The sequence below is a fragment of the Mastigoproctus giganteus genome, chromosome 12, assembly GCF_048544385.1.
Source record: "Mastigoproctus giganteus isolate SK-2022 chromosome 12, ASM4854438v1, whole genome shotgun sequence".
Classification (NCBI taxonomy): Eukaryota; Metazoa; Arthropoda; class Arachnida; order Uropygi; family Thelyphonidae; genus Mastigoproctus; species Mastigoproctus giganteus.
In genome coordinates, this window is record NC_143586.1 from 136,897,410 (window position 1) to 136,923,396 (window position 25,987).

At 38.7% G+C, this 25,987-nt stretch overlaps 1 protein-coding gene across 1 annotated transcript in view; it reads right to left on the reverse strand.

Annotated features, from left to right (window-relative positions):
- Hip14 (palmitoyltransferase Hip14) overlaps positions 1–25,987 on the reverse strand; it is a 329,449-nt gene that overhangs the window by 209,642 nt on the left and 93,820 nt on the right. Inside the window, exons 6-7 of the mRNA XM_090386835.1 lie at positions 22,166–22,285; positions 4,087–4,226 (exon numbers count right to left, since the gene is read on the reverse strand). Of these exons, the coding sequence (XP_090242961.1) occupies positions 4,087–4,226; positions 22,166–22,285 (260 nt within the window). The remainder of the gene's footprint in view (positions 1–4,086; positions 4,227–22,165; positions 22,286–25,987) is intronic.

Here is a 25,987-nt window from a genome sequence, read left to right on the forward strand (position 1 = left end):
GCGTTTACACACGCGCCAGATCACATCGCCTTTTGGTGTCGCTATGTAGACGATGTGTTCGTTGTCATCCCTAGAGACTCAGGTCAACGACTCCTAACCCACCTCAACTCACTATCGCCCTTCATAAAGTTTACGATTGAGCTGGAGTCGAACAACTCTATACCATACCTAGATACACTTGTCCGGCGCGAAGACACATGCCTGAAGATGACAGTTTATCGCAAACCTATGTGTGCTGGCCAATTTACCAACTTCCGGTCAGCACACACGCGGGGCCACCTCCTCTCCACTGCCCGAACCTTGCTAACTCGCGCCTGGACACACTCCAGCTCCGCAGATGAGAGACGCAAAGAGATCACCAGAGTCAAAGTAGACCTTACGAAGTGTGGCAATCCCATCAACGTCCTTGACAGGTGTGATCTACAGGCATGTGACAACGCGACGACCAACAGCAACGCCAACAGGGACGGGTGATCCACGAGGGCATTTATCCCATACTACCCCAACCTGTCACGACAGATCGGTAGAATCCTGAAATCATATGGGATAAAATGCATCCAACTCCCAGGCAAGAAACTGCGTTCTCTTATCTCCAACGTAAAGACACCCGTCCCCACTCTTCTACAGAGCGGTTTGGTCTATCGTATCTCTTGCCGTGACTGCACTAGCTGCTACTTTGGAGAGACTGGACGTCGACTCGAGAAACATCTCTCAGAACATAAAAGGGCGATTCGTTTGGCAGATGTAGAACACTCAGCTATCGCCGAGCATGTCTGGAGAACCCGCCACGACATTGACCCAAACCGCGATGTCGTTGTTGTGGACAGGTCCCACCATTACCTAAAGCGCACCTGGTTGGAATCGTTAAATATAAAATGCTCGGATGCCTCTCTGAACAGGAACAGTGGTTGCCAAGTTAATCCCATCACAGAGGCAGTAATTCTATCCATAGACAAACGCTGGCCACGTCACCACCATATGTTACAGCCACAAACATCAACAAACAATTAACCATGCGCCTCACGCACCATCCTGGCAGTGCACATGTCTATTCCAACTGCCATTCATGTATTCAATCTGAAGAAGGCTGCCTCCCAGCAGAAAGCTTATTAATTATAATTCCAGTTTGCTCTGTGAAACAAAATAAATTTTCGTAATATCTCATATTGTAAATATCTTCACCAGTTGCTATGATATTGCGGTACCTCAAATAAGTAACACTTTGCCAACAAAGACTATCCATCAGGCATCTCTCATATTGTGGAGTTATACTTCATAACTGGATTGTCATCATTGCAACACCAAGGTACCTGCTAACTCACCAATGAGAAGCTAATAAGCTTCGAAATGGTGCCGTCTGGGTGGTGGTATCCGGTGAGATGTTTTTGTTTTTTTGGTTTTTAGGAGCATTAGCAACTAAGGCCATATTGCTCCAGGAATATGCAGTGGTCATTCCCTGACCTTTCCGCATCCTCCGTATTTGGTGGTGACGGGCTTGAACCCCGGTCTAATCAAGAAGCGTGTGCTACGCACTGTTGCTCCTTCCCACCTGGCTACCAAGGCGTCGTATCCGGTGAGAAAAAATAACAACAGTCTTCTCCATTGGTGAAGTGTTACTTATTCGAGGTAATGCAATATCATGACAACTTGTTGTGAAGGTATTCACAATATTAGCATTAGCATTAGCATTAGTACAGGAACATGATGCAAGAAAGCAAGCTTATATAGCATCAGCCACAAAAAAAAAAAAAAAAAACCCTTCCCATTTCACTGATCCATTTGTTCCAAATGTTTGTCTAGTTTTGCCTTGAATTTATTTAAGCTATCAACTTCCACATGTTTGTCTAGTTTTGCCTTGAATTTATTTAAGCTATCAACTTCCACAACAACAAATGGAAGTTTGTTCCAGCAATCAACTACCCACTGACTAAAGGCAAATTTCTGCACATCTATTCTATAACTGTCTTTCCTCAGTTTGAATCTATGCCCTCTCAGGTTTGTAATCTGAGCAAGAGGAAGAATTCCATCAGCATTAAGCCTGCTCAACCCATTCAAGGCCTTATACACCTCAATCAGATCGCCTCGCAGTTGCCTAGTCTCCAGAAGCTGCAATTTGCAGAACTTAAGCCTTTCTACATAAGAGCACCCATTTGTTCTCTTCACCAGTCTTGTTGCTCTTCTCTGTATTCATTCTAGTTACTCCACATCCTTCCTAAAATGAGGCTTCCAAACCTGTACACAGTATTCAAGGTGAGGCCTGATCATTGCCTTATACAAGGGGATAATCACCTTCTTATCCCTGTTTGGAAAATTCCTGTAGGAAATAATATTTAATAAAATAAAATTAAGTGAGTCACAATTCATGAAGCTTTGCTTTATTTTGATATAAATAATTTTGGTGGAGTACCGTTTTACTGCTGATGCATTTACAAGATCTCTGATTAAACACAATGAAGGATTATTCCCCTAGGGATTATGATTCCTGCATTGCTTTTCCTAATCATTTAATTTTAGTCAAAAATATGGAAAATATTGCTACACTAAACTGGCTGGGGATTGCTGCTTTAATTATGAAGCACACTGGATATTTTTAAAGAACATTTAAGTATTTCTCATATATTTTTATATGAGAAATACTTAAATGATGCATTTGCACTAATGTGTATGTTAGTTAACTTCTATGCAAGCTGAGGCGTTAGCCCTAAAATGCTTTTAAGTCAATAAAAATCACTCATTTTAAAATGTGATTAAACACATAAAATGCCTTATATTCAACACACAAATTCAGGCTGACTGGCTGCAGATAAATGGGTAATTCATGTGTTGCTGTATCTAGATGAGCCAAGACACATTCAAGAAAGCTGCAAATGAATACATCATAATTTCAAAATACAAAAAAAAAAAAAAAAAAATTCAAAATACAAAACCAGTCACCAAACTTGTTTGATTCATACTTCATATAAGTGTCATTCATAATTTTCACATGAGTAAACCAATACATTTTAGGCATAGGTGAACTTTGAAAATAATTTGTTTTACTGAGTTTTTGCTCAGAATAATTTTACTCAAATGAGAACCTGGGCCTAGAAATATTTTTAGTATAGTAAAATTTTCTTCAAAAGAGTATTCATTGTAATGGAATTTTACCTGTATGATAGACTTTTATTATAGACAGGACGTTTCAATTAAAAGGCAGCAGGGTCTATTTCACTTACTTTTAAGCTATTTGTCATCTGGATATTTTTTGCCACATATGTGCTCAAATTTTGCTTAACTGCTTTTTTTTTCCTCAATGGGAAAGCTGTTCCCCATCTCCTAGGTTTAGTCTAAGAATGTCATCAGTGTACTTTTGAAATTAATGTAAACTGATTTAGCATTAGCATTAGCATTAGTAGAGGCATTTGATGCAAGAAAGCAAGCTTATGCAGCATCAGCCAAAAAAAAAAAAAAAAAAAAAAAAAAGTAACATAAATAAATAAAAATAACCACTTCCACTTCACCCCTCTGTTCGTTCGAAATACCTGTCCAGCTGAGCCTTAAACTTATTTAGGCTATCAACTTCCACGACAAGGGATGGAAGTCTGTTCCACCCACCCACCCACATTTTATCTAAAGAAAACAAGTTTGTTTGTTTGTTTGTTTGTTTTAGGATTTTATGGCGCATTAAGGCTATAATGTGCCAAGTCAAGCTAAAGAAAACAAAATAATAATAATACAATGTTGTGGCATGGGTAGTCATAACACAATTGCAATAGAGATACAGCTGGCCCAGCTAAGCATGCATACCGAAGAGCTAACATTCCTTACATTTGTTGCAGAAGTACACTGATGATGTTAGGCAAAATTTAAATTTAAAAATTTAAATTTTAAGCAGAATTTAAATTTAGAAATCATTAAATCTGAGAGTAATATACAGTCCAATTGTAACATCAAATTAAAAAAAAATTTGGGCCAAATATGACAAAAATGGTCCTCACAACAAATGGCCTAACCCTCAAAATAAATGATAGATCCCAGTGCCTTTTAACAGAAACACCTTATATGTTTTGACAGGAAAGCTATATAAAAAGTTTTGTAAAGTCTTACCTGCCAGTTATGGCTACTCCAATTCCTAAAGCTAAGAGTAGACCTGCTTTAATGAGGTAGGATTCCCGACTCTCAAGAATAGCGCCAATTACATAAAAAATTATAAATGGAGAACCAACCATACACCCATACCTTAGTTTCTAAAAGAGAAAAAAGAAAAGAAATAACAAAATGTTTGTTTCGCATAGAGTAGAGTCCTGATTATCTGAGGTAATGTGGACCAAGGGAACCTCGGATAACATGGAAGGTTTGGTAAATTATTATTAAATAAACTGGATTTGAATACATTAATGTGATGATGTACACTCTATTTTCATGTTAGACCTACTTATTGAACATAATGACTTTTTAATTATATGATAAAACACTTAATTTTATTTACAAAAATTACAAAAAAAAAAATACTACATGTATAAAAATTAAAAGTCATAGACAAGAAAAATGTACACTTACTGTCAATAGCACTACACCTTAATATCATAAAAAATTCCTTAAATAGATTTCTGTTTCACAGAAGTGCCTCACTTTTTTAGCTGCTATATTTTGTAGGCACCTAAGTAACAAAACATTGGTGGGTGTGGTATCCTCCTGCTGTACAATATAACATAAAGCTGACTCAATAGTATTTAGACCCTCCGTGCGTGTCATTTTTTCATAGTTTCTGTGCACTCTTTGTCATCTTCACGTTTTTTATATTTCTGTTTGCCAACAAGCTTTACAATCATGTCATTAGTCATGTCCAGCTAGTCTTCAGAATTCATCCACTCTTTAATATCCTCTGTAGCAAGAGTGTCCAAAATAGGAAGGTTATTGGCTAGTTCTAAATGGGTTTCCCTCACCTCTTTCATCTTCATTTGCCATCTCGTTCTCATTGGCTTCATTTTGGAAGCATAAAATATTTTTCCAGAATTTAATATGAGTAGATGTTTTAACATCATTCCATGCTTCTGCCAACTAATAAATAACGTCCTTGATGTTTATTTTTTTAAGATTCTCAACAACACTGGTCCCTGTTTCAAGATTTTGAAGCAGATGTTTCAAGAGATGTCGCCTATAGCTGCATTTCAATCTCCAAAACACCTTGATCTAGAGGTTGAAGAAGGGCTGTCACATTAGGCGGCAAAAGCAGTTTTGATGTCACCAAAAACTAGTTCACTTTCGTCTGGATGAGATGCAGCATTGTCTAAAATTAAAAATGCCTTATGGGGAATTTTCTTTTTGTTAAAATCTTTTTTGTGCTAAGGACAAATTCTTCAAGAAACCATGTTTTAAACAAACTTGAATCCATCCATGCATTTTTTAATTTGTGTAGTTAACAGGCAAACATTTTACATTTCTTAACGCTCGAGGGTTCTTTGACTTTCCAATGAGAGTTAAAGCTTATGCTCCCCATGATGAATTTGAACATGCCAGTACAGGAACTCCCCGACTTACGAAAGTCAACTTACGCAAATTCGAATTTATGTAAGTTTTTGCTGGCCGGTGCAAACTGAAAAAAATATGGAAACGTATTTTGCATCTGTAGGGATAAATGGAGGTATTGTGAAACATCATAATGTGAACCGAATAACATACATACATACATATATATATATATATATATATATATTTTTTTTTTTTTTGTAATTCATTCCAAGTCCTTGGAAGTTGAAAATTTTGCTATATTACTAAGCTATTTATCTCTCTAAAAAGGTCATATTTATAATGGAAATTGCACTACACTTTCATCATTATCATATATTCCCGTTATAAGAATCAATTTTGAACGCCGTTGTGACATTTTTCTAAAGCACGTTTCTGAAGGTCATAACCAAAAAACTATAAAAACAATTTGCACTTTCCGATTTATTGGGCTTTTCTGCTAGCGCATTCTATTATAAATGGGTAGTAAACTCAATCTTATTGCATTTGTGATAATACCGATAACTGGAATTTTGTGGGTTTTTATGTTACGGTATTAGGGTGAAATGAGTTCCCCTTCGCTGAAATCTTCAATCCTATAAAAAACAAATTTTCAGAAACTTCTCTTCATTCCTATTTACATATTACAATGATGAAGGGAAAGGGACGAACGGAAAGTGCAAGTGGTGGCAGTGCTAGGAAACCAAAGAAAATTGATTTAGAAATGAAGATGAAAATGATTAAGAAGCAGGACAAAGTTTGTCATCTACTGCACAGAATCAGGTCTCACTGCTTCAACAATGAATACTATTTTAAGGTACAGTGCACTGCTTGTGTACCATTGTGGAAATCCTAGTGCATTTAAGGGCATCAATAAAGCCACTCTACCCGTGCATTTCCAATCAAACCAGAGAGCATGGATAACAATATTTCTCTTTGAGTATTGGTTTAAATGCTGTTTCATTCCTGAGGTTGAAAAATATTGTAAAGACAATGACGTTCCTTTCAAAATTTTTCTTCTATTAGATAATGCTCCTGGACATCCTATGCATCTAGATGATTTCAATTCAAACGTGAGAGTCATATTTCTACCGCCAAACATGACTTCACTCAACCAACCTTTGGATCAGGGTGTTATTTCGATTTCGAATTTAAAAGCATACTAGTTACACACATTTGCTCAGCCATTGTCTGCAGTAGACGGTGAGAAAAAGTTTATGTTAAGAGACTTGGAAATCTTACAATATTTACCACACCATTTTAAACATTAATAAAGCCTGGGCAGAAATTACTAAAAGTTGTTTAAAGGCGCATGGAAGAAAATATGCCCACGGCATGTAAAAGGTTTCGAAGGGTTTGAAAAAGACGAATCATACGAGGAGGTTACAGATAACACTGTAAAGGTTGCAGAGCTACTTCAGTTGGAGGTTGTTGCCAAAGACGGGGAGGAGTTAATAGAGGAAGGAGAGGAGGAATTATCTAACGAAGAACTTATTGACTTGCAGGCAGCAATAGTGAAAGAAGAAAATGCTGACGAAGCTCAAGATGAACCAAATGAGGAACTGAGATGCTTCATCACCAGAGAGAGAGATGGCAATGGCATTTCGTGAAATTGTATTAGCAATGACGAAATTTGAGAAGAGGGATCTTGACAGCGAGTGGCTAACCCCTTCTAAATCTCCAGAGCCCTCAACCTCCGCAGTGGCATACTTATTAGCATTAGCAAGGTCACATAATGCAAGAAAGCAAGCTTATATAGCATCAGCAAAAAAAACACACACACACACACACACACACACACACACACACACACACACACACACACACACACACACACACACACACACACACAGACCCTTCTCATTTCATCTATCCACTTGCTCCAAATGTTTGTCTAGTTCTGTCTTGAATCTGTTTAAGCTATCAACTTCTACAACGATAGATGGAAGTTTGTTCCAGCAATCAACCGCTGGCTAAACGCAAACTTCTGCACATCTATCCTACAACTGTCTTTCCTCAATTTGAATTTATGCCCTCTAAGGCGATTATTCTGAGCAAAAGGAAAAATCCCATCAGCATTGAGAATGCTCAAACCATTCGAGGCGTTATACACCTCAATCAGATCACCTCGCAGGTGATCTGATTGAGGTCTCCAAACACTGTAATTTGCAAAACTTAAAGCCTTTCTTCGTAAGAGCAACCCTTTGTTCCATTCGCTTATCTTGTTGCCCTTCTCTGTACTCATTCCAACAGCTCTACATCTTTCTTAAAATGAGGCCTCCAGACCTGTATACAGTACTCAAGGTGTGGCCTGACCATTGCCTTATACAAGGGGATAATCACCTCCTTATCCTTGCTAGAAAAGTTCCTGTGTTTCATTGACAAGACACCATGAGCTACTCTTGCAGACCGTCTGCACTGCTCAGAAAACTTCATATCTGCCTGCACAATTACCCACAGGTCCTTTTCACTCTACCACTGTCAGTGTAATACCACTCAGTTGATACGTTACTGCTGAGGTTACTGCTTCCCACATGCAGTACTTTACATTTGTCAATGTTAAACTTCAGTTGCCACCTCTCAGCCCATCTGCTCAACTTTTCTAAATCCTGTTGCAGCAGCGTACTGTCATTAGTGTCAAGCACAACCCTGCCGGCCTTTGTATCGTCTGCAAACTTGGACATTAAGCCTGATATACCATCATCAGTATCATTGATGAATACAGAAAACAACAATGGACCCAACACTGAACCCTGGGGGACTCCACTAATAACATTAGTCCACGAAGAGCAGCTTATCAGCTGAAGCCGTCGATTCTGGCAATGATGCTTGAGAGGTAAAACTTACTGATGTTATGCTTGTCTGCTCTTTTTTTTTGTAATTTTATAATTTTTAAAATTTTTAAATTGCATGCTTTTGTAATTTTTCCCATGCATGAGATAAAGAATTGAATAAATACAATAAATAATGCTATTCACATATTCGTCAAACATTTCTTTTTTGATTCAATCAATTTAGTGAGCACAGTTGCGAGTGCTGCACAAGCATGGTGGAAATTCCAACTTACGTAGAACGCAACCCTTATGTTAATCAGGGAGTGGCTGTACTGTCATTCTCTCCTTGCTTTGTTTATAATTAGGAGCTGATTTTTTTTTTTTTCTAGCTGCAAGTATTTTGAATGGGAGCATTTTATAATTTAGGCCCGTTTCGTCACAGTTGTAAATTTGATCCAAATTCAAATTTTCTTCTTGAATAATTTTTGCTAATTTAGCAGTAAATGTTGCTATTTCTTCTGTACTACTGATAATTTTTCCCCAGTGGTGTTCAGATTTCTAACTCCAAGCTTTTTTCCAACGATTCAAGCAACCAATACTTATGGTAAATTGCTCTTTCTCTTCATTAAAATGAGTATGAAATTCTAAGGCCTTAAGCCTGTAAAATCAGAAATCGGGCTTCCTTTGTCTCTCTCTGTGTGAAACAAAAAAAAAAAGAAAAAAAAAAAAAAAAAAGAGCTTCATAAGTTTGTTCAAATTCTCCTTTCTTTATTGTTTTCTATTCAAATTTTCACTATCACATACAGGTGCTCTTTGTGAACACCATTTTTCAATTTCCACTCTCTTTCTCCTCCAGTCCCCTACAGTCACTTCCTCAACAAGTCACAAGCCACTTTTTTTTATTGTTTCTCCTTGATCCAAGCGTTTGACTGCACTCAACTTTATATCTAAAGACACAACAACACACTTCCGTTTTCCACTCATTAACCCTAATAACATAGATGAAACATGACGAATAAAAAAATTAGAAAATTAGAGAGTAAAATTTTAAAATCTTTTTTATTTCTACTTTTATTAAATCTTTAAATCTTTTTTTTATTAAATCTTTAAAATTAGAGAGTAAAAAGTCAAAATATCAACAAATGCAAAAGATCATATGGCACAACAGTCAACTGGTGTAAGTTCCTGCTCTTTACTGAACTATGTATTCTTGTCTTTGATGACAAAGTATATACGACTTTTCGACAATTCACCTCAAATAATGCGGAACCTTGGTTAACTGGGACTCTACTGTAACAGGAAATTTCAGTTTTTATACAAGGGTGACTCAAATATAATGTTTTATAAAATTTTACTGGAACTAAGGTACTTCTTAGGATAGTCTCCCTTTTTATCCAAACACTTCTGCCATCTTTCTGCTAATTTCCAAATGCCTTTTCTGAAGAAGTTTCGTGTTTATTGTTCAAACCAGAATTGCATGACTCCTCTTTATTTTGAAACATTTTACTTACTGCCTAAGAACTCATCTGTTGCCTACCTTTTTGCATCCTAACTTGGACAGAATAGTGGATAATAACCAATTGTTCGATACAATAGTCACCATAAACATGTTCATCTGTTTTTTGTTTATGCACTTTGTCATTTTCAATTACCTGTCATTCATTTGATCACTGACAATCGCTTTACCAATCTACCAACCTAATGTATAGTTTTACCAACCTAAGGGTTGGTAAGGGTTGTAGTCCACTTTGGAATTACCACAAATCTCTACCCGACTAAAGAAAAATACAGTCATTATCAAAGCCTGATTAATATCAATTCAGCCTCTTGGAAAAAGTTCCACCTTATCAACTGTAATTACCCATAACCAGTCATTCTAAAAGTAGGTTTCTTGTTTTCTTCTCAAGAATTTTATGAAAAGGTTGCATGCACATCTTGAGAGGTTATCTACGAGCTCATGCTTCATTTGTTTAAACTATCCTTTCTGTTTGCTCTGACAATCAGAGGAATCACTACAGGATACCCAGATTTTCTACAGTTATTTTCAAAATAGCCAATCTTCAGGGTGTCAGATGAATGGTTTCATACCTGTAGCTTAAAATGAGACTAATAGCATATAAACCTAAGAAAATCAGATTGTAGACTTTCCAAGACTTTAACATACAAAAAAAATTGGCTAAAATGGTAAAGAGACTAAACATGAACTGCACATTCATGGATCACAACTATCATTTGGTAAAATGGTAATCAAGGATCAATACCCGTGAAGTCTCTAAGCATACATTTAAGTCACCTTCAAAATGCAAATTTAGAGACAGAAAGTAAGCAAGGACCAAGCATAGCATAATGATACAAAATATTATTGAAACCTATAATTCTAATGATTCTATAAATAGTACAGGTTCTCAACAGATAGCAGAAATTATAGAACATATGAGTTAAAATCATTATGGAACACAAGTCTGCAAAGCTAAAAGAACAAGAACCTTACAAATTAAAATGAAAATTTAGACAACTAAGAAAAACAGGTAAATAAGTAAATTTACGTAATTTCAAAGGAGATAAGGAGGCCATATGCTTTGGCCAAGTTTTCTTTGACCTTCTTCTTCTGCAGCAAAAGTGAGAGTTAAAAATAAATAAGTCATATTCTTTCTTATAATCTTTCCTTTATTACAATCCAATGCATAGGCATGTATACTCACTAGTTTTAAACAGACAGCAGATGAATTACTTTTAATTCTGTTACACATCTGCTTGTTGTTTTTTCACATTTTTACAAACGCACCTGGAGCAGCATTCTTATTGTATACTTCATAAACCTGGTCTGGCAGACTCATACTGTTTTGTATGAGAGATTTACAAAATGCATTCTGAAGAAATTTTGCTTTCTAGACCACTGTTAACTGAAAAAGTAGTATTCGATACTGTTTTATGATTTTACACTTAAATTTAAAAGCTGGAAAATTTTGAGGAGCTTTTATTTAAATTTTTGATAGTTACTATACTGAACTGATAGTCGATTGCTGAACCACAGATATAGTCTGATGAAATATTGATTTTTTTTTTTATTATCTAGCAAGCCTGAAGTTGCATGGAAGTAAAATAAACAAAACGTTTATTGTATTTCAAACTCACTGATTCTATTATTTCAACAGGCCACTTGCAGACAATCTTGTACAGAAAGAGTTAAATTATATTTTTGACTTAAAAGAACTACATTTTGTTCTGGAAAAACTCATCAAAGTATGTTAGATTGTTTTTCATAAAAAGAACAAACACCATATTTCAACTATATTCTTCATACAAATTCCTTCTACCACATATCAACATAGAATGAAAAAATTAACTAATTAGTTATGATTTGACTAAAGAGAGTAGAACACTTGCAAAAAAGAGCATGTATGAACTACACTGATTTGTCTTTTGTGTGCTTATTTAATGTACAATTTAAAGTCGACACAGCCCAAACTCACAAAGGACACAGATCTCTTAGAAAACTAATAATATGGTCAACTAAAGTTAATTTGCTGGTCATGTGAGGGATTATTTTGATACTCCTCCATTGTTACACAATTTCTTTATTAAAAATTCAAAAAGTCTATATTGAATAAGACGAAAATGTACTACAAAACTGGAAGTATCTTTTGTACGATTTCACGTGGCTGCCAACAGGCTAAGGGGCAGTCACATTTCCGCATTCACACAGAAAATCAAAATAGTTGTGCACACGTGCTCATTTGCATTTTGAGGTATATACAGGTACTCCCTGACTTACGCAAGTTTTTGCTGGCCTGTGCAAACTTAAAAAAATTGTGGAAATGTATTTTGCATCCCGTAGGAATAAACGGAGGTATTGTGAAAACATCGCAATGTTTTTTTTTTTTTTTTTTTTATGAGAACCCCAAACACGAGAGGTTTTAGAACCTATAGTACTTAGTACCGTGCTTGGGTTGGAGGTTGAGAAGACGAAAGAAGATATTTGTTGATATTGGACTTGAACTTCTGTAGATTGTAATTTTCAGGAAATACGTATGAAGGAAGGTTGTTCCGGAAAACGGCAGTTGAATGAATAAATGAGGAAGATGAAAAGTTGGTTCTGTGGATTTGAAGTTGGACAGTAAATGGATGTTGGCTGGTGGCAGCAGGTGTTCGGACTGTTATGAAAGAGAGAGCGGGAATTATAGAAGCCAATTCAGAAGAACAGTGCCCATGGAAGTATCTGTAGAAGAGGCATGCAGCAGAAACACTGCGTCCATGAGAAAGCGAGTAGAGAGACTCTGTTATAGATGAATCATTAATTAACCTAACTGCCCTCTTCTGAATGGAATCAAGAAGCCTGAGAGAGGTTTTGGGGGCACCACCCCAGATGTGGGAACAATATTCCATGGCAGGGCGGATTTGCGATTTATACAGAGTGAGCAGCTGTTTAGAAGAAAAGTAATGCCGAGAGCGAAAGAGAAAACCAAGTTTTTTAGATGCAGAGGAAGCAATATTTGTAATGTGCTTGTGCCAAGAGAGATTAGAAGTCAGGGTAATCCCCAAAAGAGATACATCATTTTGCCTAGAAATCGGAGTGTCACTAAAGATAAGCATAGGAGCAGAAGAATCCTTTTTGTGAGATATAAGACAAGACTGAGTTTTAGAATGGTTGAAATCAACTAAGTTGTCTTTGCCCCACTGGAGAATTACCTGAAGATCGGCATTTAAGGAATTGGTAGCAGATTTTCGAGAAGTTGAAGCTGATTGAGCAGGACAAGGTTTCTCAAAATGGAAAGTTGAATGCAATTTGCTATCATCGGCAAAACTATGGATAGGATTTCCAGTCAATGGAAGAAGGTCATTGATATACAAGAGGAAAAGAGTGGGGGAAAAAACTGAACCTTGGGGGACACCGGCATTAGTGGAGAAGTTAGAAGACAGAGAGCCATCTACCATCACCCTCAGTGAGCGATCAGAGAGAAAACTGGATAACCAATTACTAAAAACAGTTGGCAAACCATAAGATGGAAGCTTGTTTAGAAGACCTTTATGCCAAACACGATCAAAAGCCTTTGTGATGTCAAGAGCAACTACTTGTGTTTCACCGAACCTTTGCATAGAATTAGTCCATAAATGGGTAACATAAGCCAGAATATCACCAGTGGATCGACACTGACGGAATCCATACTGGCGATCGTTGATCAGATGGAAGGTTTCTAGGTAGTTTAAGAGTTGGCGGTTAATTGATTTCTCCATTACTTTAGAAAGAGTAGAAGTAATTGCAATGGGACGGTAATTCGATGGGAGGGATTTGTCACCCTTTTTAGGAACTGGCTGGATATGAGCAAATTTCCAAGCAGAAGGAAAAACACCTTTGGAATAAGAAAGTGAAAAAAGGCGGCAAAGAATAGGAGTAAGTTCAGGAGCACAGGTTTTGAGAACAAGTGGAGAAATACCATCGGGACCTGGAGCTTTCTTAGCATCAAGATTCGTCAAAATCCTTCTGACATCCTTTTGACGGAAGACCACAGGAGGCATTGAATGGAGCGTGTTAGGAATGGTGGGAGGTGTTTTACCAAGGTCATTAATACATGAGCTGGAAGAAAAATGGGATGCTAGCAGGTCAGCTTTATCCTTGGCTGAAGTGACAACAGAACCATCTGGTTTGGACAGAGGCGAGAGCAGAGATGGGCAAAAGTTGCGGCCAATAGCTTTGGCAAGAGACCAGAATGCTCGGCTACCATTAGGGCAAGAAGCAAGTTTTCTACTCTTAGCCTGTTCAAACTCTAGTTTGGACTGATTAATAACTGCTTTACAATTGTTGCGAGCTTTGGTGTAGGCAGAAAATGAAACTGAAGAATTAGAAACAAGCCAATTACGATATGCAACATTCTTCTCTTGGACAGCCTTAGCACATTTATTGGAAAACCAAGGTTTAGATAAAGGACGAGATTGTAAAGTGGAGTGTGGGATAAAGGATTCCATTCCTGCAAGAATAATTTCACTGACACGATCTGAGCAAACGTTGACATCAGAAGTTTTGAAACAGTAATCAGACCAAGGAAAAGAAGAAAAGAAGTCTCGCAGGTCATCCCATTTTGCATTCTTGTAATGCCAAATAATGAGGTTGGGAATAGCCATGAGATAAAGGTTCCATTGGAGAAGAGACAATCACCAAGTTGTGATCTGAAGTGCCTAAAGGATCTCTCACTTCAACCTTGTACTTAGAAGGGTTGTTTGTGAGAAAAAGATCAAGCGTATTGGCTGTATGATTAGGATTGTCCGGTATTCTTGTAGGTAAATGAACAATCTGTGCTAGGTCATTAGTAATTGCAAAAGCCTCAGCATCTCGACCTGCTGGGTCGGTATGACTAGAAAATGGAAGCCAGCTGGAGTTGTGAGCGTTAAAATCACCAAGGAAAATTACCTCACTGTTAGGAAAGTTGGACTGGAGAAAGTCAAGTTGCAAAGAGAGGAAGCCAAAGAGCTCCAAGTGATTAGTGGAGTTGGGAGAACGGTAGAGACAACAGATGAATTTTACACAATGAGGTAGGGAGATTTTAAGCCACAGAAGATCAAAGAGAGGAGATTCCAACTTGCCAAGTCTCTGACAGGGAATATCAGAACGGACATATGCAGAAGTACCACCTTTGAGGCGAAAGGAATCCATACAGCAAATAATTTGGACATCTGAGATGAGCAGTAGTTGAATCAACTGATAACTGAGATTCAGTCAGAAAAAGTACATGGGGTTTGGAAGACCGCAAGTGGAAATGGACATCGTTGAGATTGGAATTGAGACCACGTATATTTGTGAAATGAATTAGGAAGTCCTTGGGAGGTTTAGATCTTTTCGCAGATAAGCTTGCTCTATTATTTTGACAATTCATGGTGTATTCAATAGTAAGAAAAAGTGGGTGGGACATGCTGTATGAAGTAATGAAATTTTTGGATATGGCGTACATGTGGTAAGAATATACCCAGATCCTTGACATAACGTGGCCTCGACAATGCTCCCCACATACACACTACTCGGACTCCCTCCAGTCACTATCTGGCAGAGTAGAGGTAGCAAGATTATACACTAGCTGATCCGGAAGCCTCCTAGAGAGTTACCAATAGGTTTGGTCCGGTGTACTATCTAGCGGCCGGCCTGCGAACACCGTTTTAGAGCTGTACCCTCAAAATGTAAGGAATATTGGATCTCGCCACGACATTCATCATAACCTCAAAAATCATCAATCATACTGCATGATGGAAGAGATATGGAAGGGTTGGCCGGAACTTAGCTCTAGAGACTAAACATGGGTTCCACCACTTCAAGCCTCCAATAAGCAAAGTGGTGGTATTTCACCGGTTGATGAGAGTCATCTACCACCTAGTACTGCCTGGTAACATAGAGGGGCGGCGTTCCTCCATGTGGTGTGGGTGCCACACCTCGACCCCTGCTTACCTTGGTTCACACCTGGGTGGTCACCCACCATGTACTTGTGCATGAAGGTTATACCCAGGATTACTAACAGTCCCACCATTGTGAAGGTGCAAGCAGAGGATTTGGCTGTCATAGACCGCCCGGACTTCGCCGAAATTGGGTCCACTTGACTTGAGTGTCACCCGAATATCAGTTCCATCAGCATTTTAGACACCCATGTAGCAAGAACAGCTTGTCTGGCATATCTGAGAGAATGTCTGTGACAACCTCAAGGACCAAGTGAACCCAATGACACGTTGTTCTTTTGGTAATTCGTTCCAACAAATTTTTGAAATTTTTGCTATATAACGAAGCTATTTATATCTCTAAAAGTCATTTTTATAATGGAAATTGCACTACCTTTTCATCATTATCATATGTTGTTATAAGAATCAATTTTGAATGCCTTTGTTAATATTTTTCTAAAACACATTTCTAGAGATCATGACCATAAAACAGTAAAAACAATTTGCACTTTCCGGTTTATTGGGCTTTTATGTTAGTGCATCGAATTATAAACAGGCAGTAAACTCGAACTTATTGCATTTGTGATAATCTTGATAACTGGAATTGTGTGGATTTTTACGTTATTATAGAGAGAGCGGGAATTATAGAAGCCAATTCAGAAGAACAGTGCCCATGGAAGTATCTGTAGAAGAGGCATGCAGCAGAAACACTGCGTCCATGAGAAAGCGAGTAGAGAGACTCTGTTATAGATGAATCATTAATTAACCTAACTGCCCTCTTCTGAATGGAATCAAGAAGCCTGAGAGAGGTTTTGGGGGCACCACCCCAGATGTGGGAACAATATTCCATGGCAGGGCGGATTTGCGATTTATACAGAGTGAGCAGCTGTTTAGAAGAAAAGTAATGCCGAGAGCGAAAGAGAAAACCAAGTTTTTTAGATGCAGAGGAAGCAATATTTGTAATGTGCTTGTGCCAAGAGAGATTAGAAGTCAGGGTAATCCCCAAAAGAGATACATCATTTTGCCTAGAAATCGGAGTGTCACTAAAGATAAGCATAGGAGCAGAAGAATCCTTTTTGTGAGATATAAGACAAGACTGAGTTTTAGAATGGTTGAAATCAACTAAGTTGTCTTTGCCCCACTGGAGAATTACCTGAAGATCGGCATTTAAGGAATTGGTAGCAGATTTTCGAGAAGTTGAAGCTGATTGAGCAGGACAAGGTTTCTCAAAATGGAAAGTTGAATGCAATTTGCTATCATCGGCAAAACTATGGATAGGATTTCCAGTCAATGGAAGAAGGTCATTGATATACAAGAGGAAAAGAGTGGGGGAAAAAACTGAACCTTGGGGGACACCGGCATTAGTGGAGAAGTTAGAAGACAGAGAGCCATCTACCATCACCCTCAGTGAGCGATCAGAGAGAAAACTGGATAACCAATTACTAAAAACAGTTGGCAAACCATAAGATGGAAGCTTGTTTAGAAGACCTTTATGCCAAACACGATCAAAAGCCTTTGTGATGTCAAGAGCAACTACTTGTGTTTCACCGAACCTTTGCATAGAATTAGTCCATAAATGGGTAACATAAGCCAGAATATCACCAGTGGATCGACACTGACGGAATCCATACTGGCGATCGTTGATCAGATGGAAGGTTTCTAGGTAGTTTAAGAGTTGGCGGTTAATTGATTTCTCCATTACTTTAGAAAGAGTAGAAGTAATTGCAATGGGACGGTAATTCGATGGGAGGGATTTGTCACCCTTTTTAGGAACTGGCTGGATATGAGCAAATTTCCAAGCAGAAGGAAAAACACCTTTGGAATAAGAAAGTGAAAAAAGGCGGCAAAGAATAGGAGTAAGTTCAGGAGCACAGGTTTTGAGAACAAGTGGAGAAATACCATCGGGACCTGGAGCTTTCTTAGCATCAAGATTCGTCAAAATCCTTCTGACATCCTTTTGACGGAAGACCACAGGAGGCATTGAATGGAGCGTGTTAGGAATGGTGGGAGGTGTTTTACCAAGGTCATTAATACATGAGCTGGAAGAAAAATGGGATGCTAGCAGGTCAGCTTTATCCTTGGCTGAAGTGACAACAGAACCATCTGGTTTGGACAGAGGCGAGAGCAGAGATGGGCAAAAGTTGCGGCCAATAGCTTTGGCAAGAGACCAGAATGCTCGGCTACCATTAGGGCAAGAAGCAAGTTTTCTACTCTTAGCCTGTTCAAACTCTAGTTTGGACTGATTAATAACTGCTTTACAATTGTTGCGAGCTTTGGTGTAGGCAGAAAATGAAACTGAAGAATTAGAAACAAGCCAATTACGATATGCAACATTCTTCTCTTGGACAGCCTTAGCACATTTATTGGAAAACCAAGGTTTAGATAAAGGACGAGATTGTAAAGTGGAGTGTGGGATAAAGGATTCCATTCCTGCAAGAATAATTTCACTGACACGATCTGAGCAAACGTTGACATCAGAAGTTTTGAAACAGTAATCAGACCAAGGAAAAGAAGAAAAGAAGTCTCGCAGGTCATCCCATTTTGCATTCTTGTAATGCCAAATAATGAGGTTGGGAATAGCCATGAGATAAAGGTTCCATTGGAGAAGAGACAATCACCAAGTTGTGATCTGAAGTGCCTAAAGGATCTCTCACTTCAACCTTGTACTTAGAAGGGTTGTTTGTGAGAAAAAGATCAAGCGTATTGGCTGTATGATTAGGATTGTCCGGTATTCTTGTAGGTAAATGAACAATCTGTGCTAGGTCATTAGTAATTGCAAAAGCCTCAGCATCTCGACCTGCTGGGTCGGTATGACTAGAAAATGGAAGCCAGCTGGAGTTGTGAGCGTTAAAATCACCAAGGAAAATTACCTCACTGTTAGGAAAGTTGGACTGGAGAAAGTCAAGTTGCAAAGAGAGGAAGCCAAAGAGCTCCAAGTGATTAGTGGAGTTGGGAGAACGGTAGAGACAACAGATGAATTTTACACAATGAGGTAGGGAGATTTTAAGCCACAGAAGATCAAAGAGAGGAGATTCCAACTTGCCAAGTCTCTGACAGGGAATATCAGAACGGACATATGCAGAAGTACCACCTTTGAGGCGAAAGGAATCCATACAGCAAATAATTTGGACATCTGAGATGAGCAGTAGTTGAATCAACTGATAACTGAGATTCAGTCAGAAAAAGTACATGGGGTTTGGAAGACCGCAAGTGGAAATGGACATCGTTGAGATTGGAATTGAGACCACGTATATTTGTGAAATGAATTAGGAAGTCCTTGGGAGGTTTAGATCTTTTCGCAGATAAGCTTGCTCTATTATTTTGACAATTCATGGTGTATTCAATAGTAAGAAAAAGTGGGTGGGACATGCTGTATGAAGTAATGAAATTTTTGGATATGGCGTACATGTGGTAAGAATATACCCAGATCCTTGACATAACGTGGCCTCGACAATGCTCCCCACATACACACTACTCGGACTCCCTCCAGTCACTATCTGGCAGAGTAGAGGTAGCAAGATTATACACTAGCTGATCCGGAAGCCTCCTAGAGAGTTACCAATAGGTTTGGTCCGGTGTACTATCTAGCGGCCGGCCTGCGAACACCGTTTTAGAGCTGTACCCTCAAAATGTAAGGAATATTGGATCTCGCCACGACATTCATCATAACCTCAAAAATCATCAATCATACTGCATGATGGAAGAGATATGGAAGGGTTGGCCGGAACTTAGCTCTAGAGACTAAACATGGGTTCCACCACTTCAAGCCTCCAATAAGCAAAGTGGTGGTATTTCACCGGTTGATGAGAGTCATCTACCACCTAGTACTGCCTGGTAACATAGAGGGGCGGCGTTCCTCCATGTGGTGTGGGTGCCACACCTCGACCCCTGCTTACCTTGGTTCACACCTGGGTGGTCACCCACCATGTACTTGTGCATGAAGGTTATACCCAGGATTACTAACAGTCCCACCATTGTGAAGGTGCAAGCAGAGGATTTGGCTGTCATAGACCGCCCGGACTTCGCCGAAATTGGGTCCACTTGACTTGAGTGTCACCCGAATATCAGTTCCATCAGCATTTTAGACACCCATGTAGCAAGAACAGCTTGTCTGGCATATCTGAGAGAATGTCTGTGACAACCTCAAGGACCAAGTGAACCCAATGACACGTTGTTCTTTTGGTAATTCGTTCCAACAAATTTTTGAAATTTTTGCTATATAACGAAGCTATTTATATCTCTAAAAGTCATTTTTATAATGGAAATTGCACTACCTTTTCATCATTATCATATGTTGTTATAAGAATCAATTTTGAATGCCTTTGTTAATATTTTTCTAAAACACATTTCTAGAGATCATGACCATAAAACAGTAAAAACAATTTGCACTTTCCGGTTTATTGGGCTTTTATGTTAGTGCATCGAATTATAAACAGGCAGTAAACTCGAACTTATTGCATTTGTGATAATCTTGATAACTGGAATTGTGTGGATTTTTACGTTATTATAGTGAAATGTGTTTTCCCTTCACTGAAATCTTCAATCATATAAAAAAACATAAATAAATTTTCAGAATCTTCTCTTCATTCCTATTTACTTATTACAATAATGAAGGGAAAGTGAGCAATGGAAAATACAAATGGTGGCAGTGATAGGAAACGAAACAAAACCGATTTAGAAATGAAGATGAAAATAATTAAGAAGTATGAAGCAGAACAAAGTTTGTCATTTATTGCACGGGAATTAGGTCTCGTTTCTTCAACAGTGAATGCTATTTTAAAGGACAGAGTACGTATAAAAGAACATGTTAATGGATCAATGCATTTAAGATCAACAGTGACTAAAAAGCAGTGTTCAGGTGCTATATCGACGATGGAAAATCTATTAATAATATGGATGGAAAATTAGATACAGAAGCGAGTGCCCCTGAGTCTAATGGCCATTCAAGCAAAAGCAACAAGTATTTATGAAGGTATTAAGGATAAGTACGGCGAACCCCTAGCCAAGTTCGTGGCAATCAATGGGTGGTTTAATAGGTTCAAGCACTGCACTGGTTTCCAAAACATTAAAGTATGAGGCGTAGTTGCCAGTGCCGATTCTGCAGCAGCAGAGAAATTTTGTGATGTGTTGGAAAAAACCCCTTCTAAATTTCCACAGCCCTCAACTTCTGCAGCGGCATAATTATTAGCTGGAGACGTTGATTCTGGCAACGATGCTCTAAAGGTAAAACTTGCTGTGTTATGCCCGTCCCCCCTTTTTTTGTAATTGCACACTTTTGTAATTTTTCCTATGCATGAGATAAAAAAAAAAAAAAAAAAAAAATTGAATAAATAATTCTATTTACATGTTTGTCAAACATTTCTTTTTTCTTCAATCAAATTCAGAAAGCATAGTTGCGAAGTGCTGCATAAGCATTTATGGAAATTCTGACTTACATAGTGTTCCGCAGAATGCAACCCTTATGTAAGTCGGGGGAGTGCCTGCATTATTCTTATATGCAAATATAGGGGGTTTTGAATAGAGCGGTCTTGCTTCATCACTCAGTTAAACTGTGCAAAGAAATCAAACACATCTGAATAGCATTTCATAGCCCAATGGCATAGACACCATATGACTAATTCACTCAGATGAAGAACAGCTAAGCTAGCAGAATAAAAGTGGGCCAATTACTGAGGAGGTAGCAAGGATCCTTAATTCCCAACCCAAATGCAGTATCCTCAGATTCTCAGATTTATACAATGCTGACCATTGATTCACACCATGCAACTTTTAGAAATTGAAAATCAGAAGACTGTTTTAGAGACCCGGATCAAGCCAGAATACTTCATAATGGTGTTCATATTCTGGTATGGCAATAACAGTGCTAGATGACAGTTATGGCACTGTCTTAACAGCATTTCCAGACATTTTACATATTAAATGTCATAACATGCTTTAATTAGTAGTAATTAATGACAATTAATTGAAGCATGTTATATGTTGCAGCATACAAATCACATATCTTGTCATGAAAACGTAATAACTTATTTTATGGTTTTATGCTTGTTCCTCTCCAGTGTTCTGCTCAGTTGCACAGTATTGGTTATTCAAAATTTTTTACATTCTGCAACCTTGTCAAAGTTGACTACAGACCATGCCATGCCATCAGCTTACATGAATCAACTACCACAGGTGACATACTATGGTAGTTGATTCGTATAAGATTCATACTGAGTGACTAGCATCCAGTCATTTTTAGGATGGAAACTGATTGTTCATTTTTATTAATGCTTATGCATTAATTAATGTAGCACATTTATGAATATTTACTAATTATAACTTGTTTAAATAACAAAATTAATGTTATTTTGTCAAAACTTTTGTTTAATGCTACTAATATATGTATAACTGTGAAGTCCAACTAACATAGTATGAAACTTTTGAAGTTCAACAAGCATATTTATGTAGCATATATTAGCAAACAAAACAAAATTTCAAAAAAGACTTACCTTATCTCTATAAAGTGTTATGCAACGTGTTTTCTGTGTGTGTTCACTGTCTGATTCTTGTATCCTTTTTGCTATCCACTGGGCTTTTAATTTGTGAGCCATAGTTAATGGCGTGTCACCCTAGAACAGTCATATTACAAATTTAAATCCAAATTGATAATATAAACTTTCATCCAAACATATGTACTTTTAAAAATAGTTTATAAAAAAACAATAGTTCATAATCTCTTTTTTTTTTATTGGCCCTGAATAATTTGAACTTAAGAAAAATACCATGAGCCTTAAAGTGAAGGAGAGGATTGTTATTTGGTTTTTAGGAGCATTAGCAACTAAGGCCATATTGCTCCGGGGATATGCGGTGGTCATTCCCTGACCTTTCCACATCCTCCGTATTTGGTGATGACGGGCTCAAACCCTGGTCTAATCAAGAAGATTGTGCTATGCACTCCTGTCCTTCCCACCTGGATACGGAGGCGCCAATGAAGGAGAGGATGGAAATTGTAAAGTGGCATGCAATACACTAAAATGCTGCAGAAATTGCATACCAGTTCAAGAAGTTTTTTGGACATAAACCTTCCTCAATAAAGACCATAAAGCAAACTGCAAAAAACGCCTGATGAAGTAGAAACAGCACACAATTCACCAAAACCTGGTATCTCAAAAACATCCATCAATTTGGAACTCGTAAGGTAAGTGCAGATATCAAAAGTAGTCCAAAAAATCTCAATGAAGTAAAGTTTGGAACCTAAAATACCTAAAACAAGCTTAAATAAAATTATAAAGGAACTTAAATACAAGGTGATGCTTTTTTTTTTATGAGAACCTCATAGGTTTTAATACCTCTCCAAGCAGGAAAACCTATAGTATGTAGTACCATGCATGGGTTGAAGGTTGAGAAGATGAAAGACGATACTTCTTAGCATTAGACTTCAATTTCTGTAGATTGTAATTTTTGGGAAATACGTATGAAGGGAGGTTGTTCCAGAAAATGGAAGTTAAATGAATAAATGAGGTAGAAGAAAAGCTGGTTCCATGAGTTTTAAGTTGGACAGTAAAAGGATGCTGACTGGTTGTGGCACGTGTTCAGACTGGTTTGGAAGAGAGAGAAATTATAAGACAATCCAGAAGAAGAGTGCCCATGGAAGTATCTATAGAAATGGAACACCTTTTTTTTTTTTTTTTAGTTGTTGGCGCATCGGCTTCTGTGGCCATAATGCACCTACCAAGGTTTTTGCATTTTACTGTGCTCCAAGCCTGAGGCGGGATTCGAATCCACAACAGCAAACAAGAATAAGAGGAATATGCAAACTGAGGAGCGTAGGACTCGTGATTGAAACCGAGTCAAAGCGAGAGATGCAAGAGATAATTGAAAACCCCAAGATTGCTGCCTTGGGCCTAACAGCTGAGCCACCAAAAAGGAAAGGTCCGGCTATAATAATTTATGACGTAGACAAGGATTTCACACCTAACCAACTAGCATCTGAGTTGTACCACAGGAACTTACAGAGCAAAATCCCAGGAAAGGACCCACAAGAAACAGTAATACCCAAATACTTCATACAAGTGAGAAATGGAATAAATAAAAATTGGGTAGTTGAGCTTACCCCGGAGGCCTGGAAGGTCCTGAAAGATCAAACAAGGGTTTTCATTGAATGGGGAAGCTACCGCTATCACGAACGAGTAATCATACCGAAATGCTACCGTTGCTGCAAGTTTGGCCACACGACACACACGTGTGCACAAACCACCCCAACATGTGGCCACTGCTCTGAAAAGGGCCATGATTTTAACGCTTGCCCCCACAAAGATAAGGAACCCACCTACGTTAACTGCAAGACTATGAAATTAGACCACAAGCACTCACTTAGGGACCCGAAATGCCCTACATACCAACGAACCAAGACCTTATACCAAAGCAGGATCAACTATGGGAACGAAAATTAAGAATTATAACACAAATATGCTGAAAATAATCCAAATTAATGCACAACGGGCCAAAGCAGTGGCTGACCAGATACGGGCCAAAGCAGTGGCTGACCAGATACGGACCAAAGCCGAAGACGAAAACTTGGATGTCATTATAGTCCAGGAACCGTATACACATCTAAAGCGGGTCGCAGGATACCCACACAATTACAAGGTGATCCACACGGATGAAGACACCCCGTGGGCTGCCATTCTGGTAAGAAACACCAACATCAGCGCAACTAAAGTCACACAGCTGTGTACTCCATGGGCTGCTTGTGCACAACTTGGCACAGCATTAGGATCTCTATATGTCGTGGCACTCTACTGCAGACCGGGACAAGATATGGACTTTGCAATCGACTACCTCCGATGCCTACAGGATACCCTACCAAATCAAAGAGTCATCATTGGAGCTGATGTGAACTGTCGCTCCCCAGCATGGCACAGCCTCACCTCAGACAGGCGAGGAACTCGAAATGGACAACTCTTAGAAGACTACTTTGCAGGATCCTATCTAACTGTACTAAATCGACCCCACCATCTGCCAACATTTTCGAGCACCCTCTGGGAGGCCACAATTGATATCTCCCTAGCCACCAGGAGTATGGCCGCACATGTGACTGATTGGAGGGTGGAGGAAGCATGGCCCACCTCAGACCACCGGGCAATAACCTTTTCAGTTGAAAGACAACTAACAAGAATAACTCAAACAAACCAACCACAAAAGAGATATGCAGTCGCAAATACAGACTGGACACTGTATAGAGAGCTGCTCACCATGGCTATTAGACACAATCTGGAAAACATAAACCCCGGAGCGACCCAGATGACCTTCAGAGAGAAACTACAAAATTATTACTGAACATCAGTGATCGAGCGATAAAAAGAAAAAAATCCAAAACCTGGCACAGTACCCTGGTGGACACCAGAAATTGCAGTACTATGACGACAAATGCAAAAAACAAGAAAAGACTTCCAGAGAGCTCGCAGAACCTGGCCCGAAGATGAGGTGGAGGCCCTGAGACAACATTACAGAGAAGCTAGGAACCGTTACACAGACACCGTAAAAAAAAGTAAAAAGCGTTCCTGGGAGCTCCTAGTGTCTACTTCTGGAAACACTGACCCCTGGGGCTTAATCTACAAGGTGATAACAAGAACCAATAAGCTCCCCAGGGGCGAGGTCATTAGTACTACCAGGACACCGGAGGGAAACCTAACGACCACCTGGGAGCAGTCAATGGGCAACATACTAGATAAAATCTTTAAGGAACCAGCAATATTAACCATGCAAGAACAACACGAAATTTGCAAGGAAAACGCAAACTATAACACCTCGGCAATCGAACCCCCCCTTCACCCTGGAGGAGCTCAGTGAGGCTGCCACCAAGATCAGAAATCGCAAATGCCCAGGACTGGACATGATTGAACCAGAAATCTTGAAGAAAACTGCAGAATTTGCACCGCACTTACTCTCTATAACAGATGCCTGGAAACAGGCAAATTCCCCACAGCATGGAAAACAGCAAACACCAAGTTGTTACTTAAAAATCCTAACAAAAAACCGGACTGCCCAGAGTCATATAGACCTATCACACTGCTCTCAGTGGTCAGCAAACTATACGAGAGACTGCTGCACAAGCAAATCAAAAACCACTATGAGAGGACAAACCTGGTGGCTAGGAATCAGTTCGGATTTAAGCCGGGTTCCTCCACAGTGGATGCACTTGGAAACCTGCTTCGGAAGGCACAGGAATGCAGAAAAAAATACCTACTAGTCATTTCAATTGATTTTGCCGGGGCGTTCGACTCACTATGGTGGCCAAGCGTCCTGAGCAGACTAAGGGTGGCTGCAGT